General features: G+C 42.7%; 1 protein-coding gene across 3 annotated transcripts in view; it reads right to left on the bottom strand.

Annotated features, from left to right (window-relative positions):
• The window catches only part of prkacba (protein kinase, cAMP-dependent, catalytic, beta a), a 155,787-nt gene that overhangs the window by 25,827 nt on the left and 120,434 nt on the right, over positions 1–9,526 (bottom strand). For all 3 annotated transcript variants that reach the window (XM_048539149.2, XM_048539147.2, XM_048539146.2), the window contains exon 4: positions 294–392. In XM_048539149.2, coding sequence (XP_048395106.1) covers positions 294–392 — 99 coding nt within the window. The remainder of the gene's footprint in view (positions 1–293; positions 393–9,526) is intronic.

Below are 9,526 nucleotides of genomic sequence, written 5' to 3'. Positions count from 1 at the left end.
ATTTGAAATCAGGTTTTATAAAAGTGAACATAAGTTTCTAATTCCACAGCAGCACCTAAATGGAGTTTCTTCAATTTTACCATTAAGAAACTAGCAGGAAAATGTTCAGTTTTTAAACAGCAGCATTTCAAGAACAATCTTTTCCAAACCTCTTTCAGACATTACAGTCTTCGCAGTTCTCCTAGCTGAGCAAATAGTCAATAAGGTTTTAAAACAAAACATTTCAACCTATATGGAAACAATGAGAGCAGATGCACAACACAGTCCTTCTGAAGTCTGAAATGAATATTTACCTTGAAGGAATACTCCAATTTCACAAGAAATGGAAAGTTAACAGCCTGCAATATTCTCTTCTCATTAAGCGTATGTTCTATTTGCTTCAGTTTGACAACCTAAGGAAAATAACATTACTTAATATTCCTGCTGAAGGAATCATGACATTAACAGCATTTTACTTCATAGGAGTGATATAGTTAAGGCTCAACCATTGAAACACAAAATGAAGTTCAGGATAACCAGTGAATCTCTATTCTCTATTCAATGGTCATACTCAAAAAGAAGTTGATATTCCACTTTTAGGGCTGGAGAAGAGAAATGAGTCTTGTGTGCGGGGTCCAGTTTGAGTCAATTAAGCATGCACAGATAAAGGAAAATATTAAAAACTTTGTTTACACTAGAGTTTTTTCCTTTCCTCTGTTGCTCTCTGGGTACATGATGAAGTGTAATATTGTTGAAAGCAAGACTCATCACACTGTCTCCTACTCTAGCTCGCTATTTCACAGGACCTGAAAACTGTGGAACTCCTTACCTTTCGATGCTCCCCTTCCTCCTATAATCTACAGGCTTTTTAAAATGTGATCCTGGTATCACCTAACCACTGCGCGGCGAGTTAGCTCATCTTCTCTACTACTCTTTTCAACTTTGGTTCTGCATAGTGTGCTGCACTATGGACCCTGGCCTTTCACATTTCACCTAAGTACTCAATAAAGAGAAGACAGGAAATAAATAAGAACATTAAGTAGACAAACATTAACTCTGAAGATTCACTATTAATGTCTGTTTTTTGACCGCCCTGCATTGATCATTCTCAAAAGTAACTGGAGTAATAGACAGTCTCATTATTTGCTGATTTTCAGGGTGATACATATTAGACACAGCACCATTTCAACAACCCTTATCAGATAACACATATATAATAAATCAAAACAGAGTACATGTATCAGAATAAGATTGACCTTGGTTATCGTAAGGTGCACACACTGATTCAATATGTGAAAATGGCAACCTGGGACAAGTGTAAAAGGGTTCACATTGATCAGAAGGCCATCCATGTTTTAGAAGCATCTGGAGATGGAAAGAAAGCCAAGACTAAAATTATATCCTATATTTAATATGCCTAGCCCTTTGGAAAGATCACACATGAAATGTACAGTTTTAAATTGAACAATTCTACATTTGGCCACAGTTAATAGAGCAGTCAGTAGTTGGTATAGAACATAGAACACAGAACATAGAACATAGAACAGTACAGCACAGAACAGGCCCTTCAGCCCACGATGTTGTGCCGACCATTGATCCTCAGGTATGCACCCTCAAATTTCTGTGTTCTAAAGCAGGCCACAAAGTATCTCTACTCCTATTGTAATTTCCTTCCTGTGTGTTTAGAAGGTGTGTAGCATGCTAATCATGTCAATGACAGCAAAGAGGGCAGATACAACATTTTGAGAAGATTTGTAGCTCAGGTTGAGGTTCTGGATGTGAGTTTGCTCGCTGAGCTGGAAGGTTAGTTTTCAGACGTTTCGTCACCATTCTAGGTAACATCATCAGTGAGCCTCCGACAAAGCGCTGGTGTTATGTCCCGCTTTCTATTTATCTGGTTAGGTTTCCTTGGGTTACAACATTACTAAGATTACTGCTCATTTTGTACATATATACTGGTTCAATTTAATTCCACAAGCATTAGCAAGTCCATAAGAAAACTAATACTGCAGTCCTGTAGAAGGGTAATACCTGAAACGGTGATTGTTTCTTCCTCCAGATGCTACCTGGCTTGCTGTGTTCTTCCTGCCTTCTGTTTGTCTACCTGGATTCCAGCATGTGCAGTTTTTTTTAAACTCTAATATTGCTCTTGATTAACATCGAACATCTTAGCATTCAGTTGTGTGAAGTGAATGTTTAATACACAATCTTTACTGTTTCTCCATTCAGCCGCAAACTGCACTCTGATGGTTAAGTGCACTTAGGTCACTGGTGAAAATAGTGCATTTGCAGCACTGTGTTTTAATGCACAAATAAAATCAGCATGTTTTGGCTTAATTTATTACCTCAAATTGCTCTGGTCAAAGTGGTTGGTTTATGCTCAGCAGGATGTCACACTGCACATGTATAACTTAAAAAAATAACTTTTTCCAAACACAATCCAAGTTTGCAAGGACAGAAATGTAACACAGCCTTCAGTAGAAGTGCAGCTACCTACCATTGCACTGTACTGAGAAACAGTGACATTTCATTTCACAACTCAACTGTTAAACCAGTCTCAAAAGGAAGAAACTTCATACATATGAATTGTAACAGGAAATTTTATTCAAGATTCTGCTGCTACTGTGTTTGCTTGCAACAAAATGTGTTAAAAATTCTCTCTCTATGTACACAGTATGCAAAGTTAGATATGCTTTTCTGAAAATCTGAATAAGCCAGACAGCTCCTTCAGCCCGTTCTACCTTTCTCCCCCCTTATGTAAATATTCCTGCATCCGGAATATATTATCTCCTGATTTAAATATTTTCAACTATATTTTGGAATGGTGAATTCTAACCTGTGCTCACTTTGGTTTATGACACTCACTATTTGTTTCATTGAAAGTCACCAATCTTAACCATGTCAAAATATGCAATAAAAATAGTTACCAGTATCTTAGAGAGGTGCTTGCACGGGAAAAAAGAGAATCTTAGGACTGTCAGTAATCTGGCAATGACTTCAACCTTTCCCAAAAAAGACTACTCTGAATATGGCAGTTTTCTACAGGCTACTTTTTAAGTTTTCAATTTCTCCGGAAAGCTTTAACCATACAAAGCCATGCTTCAGATCTGTGTGTCACTGTAAATGTCTTTCATCGGCAAAATACTACATATTTTAAACACGCCAAACCCTTACACTCTAAAATCAAAAGCATTCAGCGGTTGCAAACAGCAGAATTTAAGTAGCATTGCCTGATAAATGGAGTATATAGTATCCTCGACATTAACTCCGGACCCACGACACCTCACAGCTTCAGGTTAAACATGGGCAAGGAAAACTCCTGCTGATTACCACATAATGGGCTGCTTGAAATGTTGAATTGGTACTCCACCAGGCCAAGCAACATTTGGAGGATCCACTAAGGATGACAAGGGCACAAAATGTACTCTGGGTGGGTGATTTCATCGTCCATCAGCAGCAGTCCTACTGATCAAGCTGGTCCTAAAGGACTTAGATGTTAGACTGGGTCTGCTGCAGTGGGTGAGGGAACAAACAAGAACGAAAACCAGTTGACCTGATCCTTATCACTCTGCCAGCTGCAGTTGCATCTGTCCATGACAGTATCGGTAAGAATGACCATTGCACAGTCCCTGTGGAGACCAAGTCCCACGTTCACATTGAGAATAACTTCTATTGTGTTGTGTGGCACTATAACCGTGCTAAATGGGGCAGACTTCACACACATCTAGCAACTCAAGACTGGGAATCCATGAGACACTGTGGCTAATCAACAGCAGAATTGCGGTTCCGAAGAAAGGTCACTGGACCAGAAATGTTAACTGATTTTTTTTTTCTTCACAGATGCTGCTAGACATGCTGATCTTTCGCCGAAACTTTGTTTTTGCTCCTGACTTACAGTTCTTTCGGTTTTTATTTTGTACTCCAACACGATCTGTAACCTCAAGGTCCGGCATATCCCCACTCAACTATTACCATCAAACCAAGGAATCAACCCTGGGTCAATGGAGAGGGCAGGAGGGTATGCCAGGAGCAGCACCAGACATACCTGCAGATGAAGCGTCAACCTGGTGATGCCACAAAACAGGACTACTTGGATGCCAAACTGCAAGTAATAGACAGAGCTGAGCCATCCCACAACTATTGGATCAGATCTAAGCTCTGCAATCCTGGCACAACCAGTTGTGAATGGTGACAGACAATTAAACAATTCACCGGAGGAAGTGGCTCCATAAATCTAACCATCACCTCTTGGATTTCAATGGCGTTACCGTGGCTGAATCCCCACTATCAACATTCTAGGGGTTACCATTGACTAGAAACTCAACTGAACTCACCATATAAACACAGTGGCTACAACAGCAGGCCAGAAGCTGGGAATACTGCAGCGAGTAACTCACCTTGACTCCTCAAAGCCAGCCAGCCATCCACAAGGCACAAGTCAGGAGTGTGATGGAACACTCCCCACTTGCCTGGAAAAATACATCTCTACCAACAGTCAGGAAGCTTGTCACCATCCAGGACAAAGCAGCCCACTTGATTGGCACTATATTCACAAGTATCCAATGCATCCACAACGGAGGCTTAGCAGCAGCAGTGTGGACTATCTAGAAGAAGCACTGCAGAAATTTATCAAAGATCTTCTGAATCCATGGCCACATCCATCTAGAAAGATAAAGGCAGCAGATACATGGGAACACCATCCCCTGCAAGTTCACTTCCAAGTGACTAATGACACTGACTTTGAACCATATCACCATTCCTTCACTGTCACTGGGTCAAAATCCTGGAATTCCCTCTCAAATTACATTGTGGGTCAACCCACAACAGGTTGACTGCAGTGGTTCAAGAAAGCAGTTTCACCATCACCTTCCCAAGGGCAACAAATACTTGCCAGCCAGCGACTCCCGTGTCCCACTAATGAATTTTTTTTAAAAGCAGCTTTACCAGGGGAACTTGACTAGTAAAGCAAATCTTTTTTGTTCTGAGGGGGTCACTGGTCTCGAACGATTAAGTCTGTTTTCTTACCACAGATGCTGCCAAACCTGTTGCACTTCTCTAGTAATTTTCATTTTTTTTTGGTTTCAGATGACTAACAACTGCAGTTTCGTTTTATTCCCTTTTTCAGGTTGTCTGATTCAGTGAAACTCCACTTTAACACCGTGAATATAGCTGGGCCAGTATAGACTCAACAGTTTTGCTAATGTATGATTTAAAGATGGAGTTAGACTTAGCCCTTGGGGCTAAAGGAATCAACTGATGTAGGGGAGGAGAGAAAAGAGGCAGCGGGAAACAGCAATAGGCTACTGTGCTGGCTAAGGAGCCTTACATGATGATGGGTGGAGGGAATTGAAGGGCTGAATGGCCTATCCCTGCTCCTATTTTCTACAGTCTGTTCCTGCCTCAATGTAGCATTGAGACCTGATTGCACCAAAGTTGCAGCCAAACAGGAAAGAAGCATTCAAGAAGCAACAGTCTCCTCATAATCAAAGCAACATTGACATTTTCTTAAAAGTTTACAATTCGTAATTCTACGTGCAAAATGTCTGAGAATCCCCTTCCAAACAGCGTCTTCCTACAATGAGCTGCAGCAGAGCAAGGAGGCAGCACACTACCACCTTCTCAACAGCAATTAGGAATGGGTAACAATTTACAGCTGAGCTAGCTACGCCCACAATTCACAAACAAAAGTAGTATCAGCTTTATTCGCTTAGCAGGTCGTGCTTGTTTTTCTGAAGCAAGCTCACTAAAACCCTTCCTGCTTCCTCCTGCTTTTGTTTCATTCACTTGAGTCATGGGCATTGCTGGCTGACCACCATTTATTGCCTATCCCTAGCTGCCCTTGAGGTGATGGTGGTAAGCTGCTTCATGAACTGCTGCAGTTCTCTTAAGGGTTGACCCACAATGTTGCTCAGGAGGGAATTCCAGGATGTTGTTCTAGTGACAGTGAAGGAATGTCAATTTGTTTCCAAGTCAGCATGATGAGTGGCTTGGAGGGGAGCTCAGATTGTGGTGTTGCCATGTATCTGCTTGCCCTTGCTCTTCCAGATGGAAGTGGTCACGGGTTTGGAAGGTGCTGTCTGAGGATCTTTGGTGAATTTCTGTGGTGCATCTTGTAGACGGTCCCCACTGATGCAACTGAGTATTGGTGGTGGAGGGAGTGAATGCTTGTGGATGTGGTGCCAATTAAGTGGGCTGCCTTGTCCTGGATGGTGTCAAGTTTCTTGACTGTTGTTAGAGATGTACTTTTCCAGGCAAGTAGGGAGTGTTCCATCACACTCTTGACTTGTGCCTTGTAGATGTTAGGTGGACTTTGGGGAGTCAGAAGTTGAGTTACTTGCTGCAGTATTCCTTGCCTCTGACCTACTCTTGTTGCCACTGTGTTTATGTGGCCAATCCTGTTGAATTTTTGGTTAACAGTAACCCCTGGGATTTTTACAGCGGGGATTCAGTGACAGCAACACCATTGAATTTCAAGGGGTAGTGGTTAGACTGTTTCTTATTGGAAATGGTCACTGCCTGCCATTTGTGTGGCCTCTTGTCAGTTCAAGCATGGATATTGTCCAGGTCTTGCTGCATTTGTACATGGACAGCCTTGGTATCTGAGTCACGAATGGTGCTGAACACTGTGCTCATCAGCCAACATCCCCACTTCTTACCTCATGGAGGGGAGGCCATCGATGGAGCAGCTGAAGATGGTGAGGCCTCGGACACCACCCTGAGGAACTCCTGCAGAGATGTTCTGGAGCTCAGAGGTCTGACCTCCAACCACAACACCTCTCCTGTGTGCCAGGTATGATTTCAACCAGGGGAGTGTCTGACCCTGACAGCCACTGTTTTCAGTTTTGCTACGGCTCCTTGAAGTCACACTGTCAAATGCAGTTTGAGGTCAAGGGCTGTCATTTTCACTTCATCTTTGGGATTTAGCTCTGGTCCATGTTTGAACCAAGGCTGTAATGACATCAGGAGCTGAGTGGCCCTGGTGGAACCCAAACTGGGCATCACTGAGCAGGTGTTTCTTAATGACACCTTCCACCAATTTACTGATGATTGAGAGTAGACTGATGGAGTGATAATTGGACAGATTGGATTTGTCCTACATTTTATATACAGGACATACCTGGGCAGTTTGCCATATTGCCCAGTTGTAACTGTTCTGGAACAGCTTGGCTAGGTAAGTGCAAGTTCTGGAGCACAAGTCTTCAGTACGATTGCTGGTATGTTGTTAGGGCTCATGGCCTTTGCAGCATCCAGTGTCTCCAACCATTTCTTGACATCACATGGAGTGAACGGAATGAAGTCTGGTATCTGTGATGCTGGTGACCACTGGAGGAGGCCAAGGTGGATCATCCACTTGGAAATTCTGGCTGAAGACTGCTGTGAAACCTTTGGCCTTATCTTTTGCACCAATGTGCTGGGCCCTTCCATTATAGGCTATAAGGGTATTGGTGGAGCATCTTCTTCCAGTAAATTTTAATTGCCTACTACCATTTACAACAGGATGTGACAGGACTGCTGTGCTTAGATCTGAGCTGTTGGTCGTGGGATCACTTAGCCTAGTCTATAATTTGATCTTATGCAGATTGGCACACCAATAATTCTATTTGGTAGCCTCACCAAATTAACATCTAATTTTTAGCAACATGGAGACAGTAAGGACTGCAGATGGTGGAAGCCAGAGTTAATAAATGTGAAGCTGGGTAAGCACAGCCTCTCAGACAGCATCCAAGGACAGGAAAAATCAACGTTTTGGTCCTAAACCCTTTGTCAGATTGGGAAGGGAGAAGGGAAGCCCAGAAATAAATAGAGGGAGGGGTTGGGGCTGGAGGGAGGGAAGGTGAGATGGAGATAGGTGGGTGCACCAGCTTCAACATCTCTCCTCCCCCAACCTTCCATCTTCTGACTCACTTTTCTGCTCCACCCTTTCTACTGACCAACCACAATAACCCTCTACCTGCATCACCAGCTTCAAAATCTCTCTGCCACCAACCTGTCCATCTCATTTTTAGATATGCCCAGTGCCACTCCTGCACTCTCCATATGAACCAGGGTTAACCCTCTGGCTTGACTGTAATAGTCGAGCAGGGTATATGCCAGGTCATGAGGGTGCAGATTGTGGAGTACAATTCTGCTGATGGCCCAGTGCCTCAATGCACAGTCTTGAGCTGTTAGTTTGAAGTTTGTCCCATGTAGCATGGTGGTAGCACCGAACAACAGGGTTTGCGGGCGGGCGGGCGGGGGGTGGTAGGGAGTTGCATTCTCAAGGTGAAGGTGGGACTTGACCATCATATAGTCTGTATGGAGACATTCTTACTAATTCTGGCATGGACACATTCATCTGCAGCTTGCAGACTGATAAGGATGAGGTCTCGTACCAGGGCAGACCTGTTCTAGCAGCTATGTCTTTTGGACGCCATCAGCTTGATCAGTACTGCTGCTGCTGGTCACTCAGTGGTGAATATTGAAATCCCCCACCCAGAATACACTTTGCTCCCTTACAATTCTCAGGTGTTGTTCAATGTGGAGGAACACTCATTCATCAGCTGACAGAAGACAGTACATGGCTTGTTTCTTGCTTTGCTGACCCTCCCACTGACAGTGCCTATTGCTCTCGCTCACTTTCCGTCTCTCCAAGCTACTGATCACTGAGAGTGTGTTCAGGAGAGGGAAGCAGTGGGGGAACATGAAGATCAGCAAGCAGGAGGGAAGAAGTAGAAGGAACATATTTCTTTCATTTTCAAAAATGCATTTTAAGTTCATTTACAAATGGAGGAGTTCAAAAATGTGCCAAATATTTCAGCTTGCAGGGTATTTTTTTTCTCCCTGAGAAAGGTCTTAACAGATCTTAACTGTAGCTTTTACATTGCTTGCATTGGGAAAATCTTATGTGCTTCATGCTGTTACACCTAAAGTTGCACTTTTCAGGTGTGCAATTAGAACATTAAATGAGGAATTATTAGATTTTATGGTCCTGACATCAGGAAGCACTGATCAGAACAGAGCTCTCATTCAGGATGGGAATGGTTTTGTGTTTGCTGGCATGATTTCAGGTTTCACATTACTTGCTTCGGGGGTTGGGGGTAAGGGTTGCACTGTAAAGACCATATTAGTCAGCGAAGCTGCAGCTTGTGATTCCAACTACATATGTGCAACTGTTTTCAGTTGTTCTAGTGGGACAGTCTCTATTGTTGTTTGAGATGTGAATTCCAGAATATTGGGAATTTAGAGCATTATTTATCTTGTGTAAAAATAAGCTGCTTCTTGAAACAAGCTGTTATGTTTTACTTGCAAAGAATTCAAACTGTGTCAACTGGCTCTGTTAAGTGAAAAATGATTAGCTTACAAATCTGGAGTGAATGGTTTGATATTGTTAAACCATGCACTAGAGACAGTTGAGCTGGTTCAAGCTTTAAAAGGAAATGGTCTTTGGAGCTTTGCTATATTTCTGACGTATATGAAGCTGACCTTTTCACCATCTCTGTAGTTAAGTAGGGAAAAGGTCAAAAACCAGAATTCACGAAAGACACCTCTTCGTTAACTGATCTAACAT

This window comes from Stegostoma tigrinum, chromosome 8, assembly GCF_030684315.1.
Source record: "Stegostoma tigrinum isolate sSteTig4 chromosome 8, sSteTig4.hap1, whole genome shotgun sequence".
In the NCBI taxonomy this organism is placed as follows: Eukaryota; Metazoa; Chordata; class Chondrichthyes; order Orectolobiformes; family Stegostomatidae; genus Stegostoma; species Stegostoma tigrinum.
This window is presented reverse-complemented; position numbering and strand designations above follow the sequence as displayed.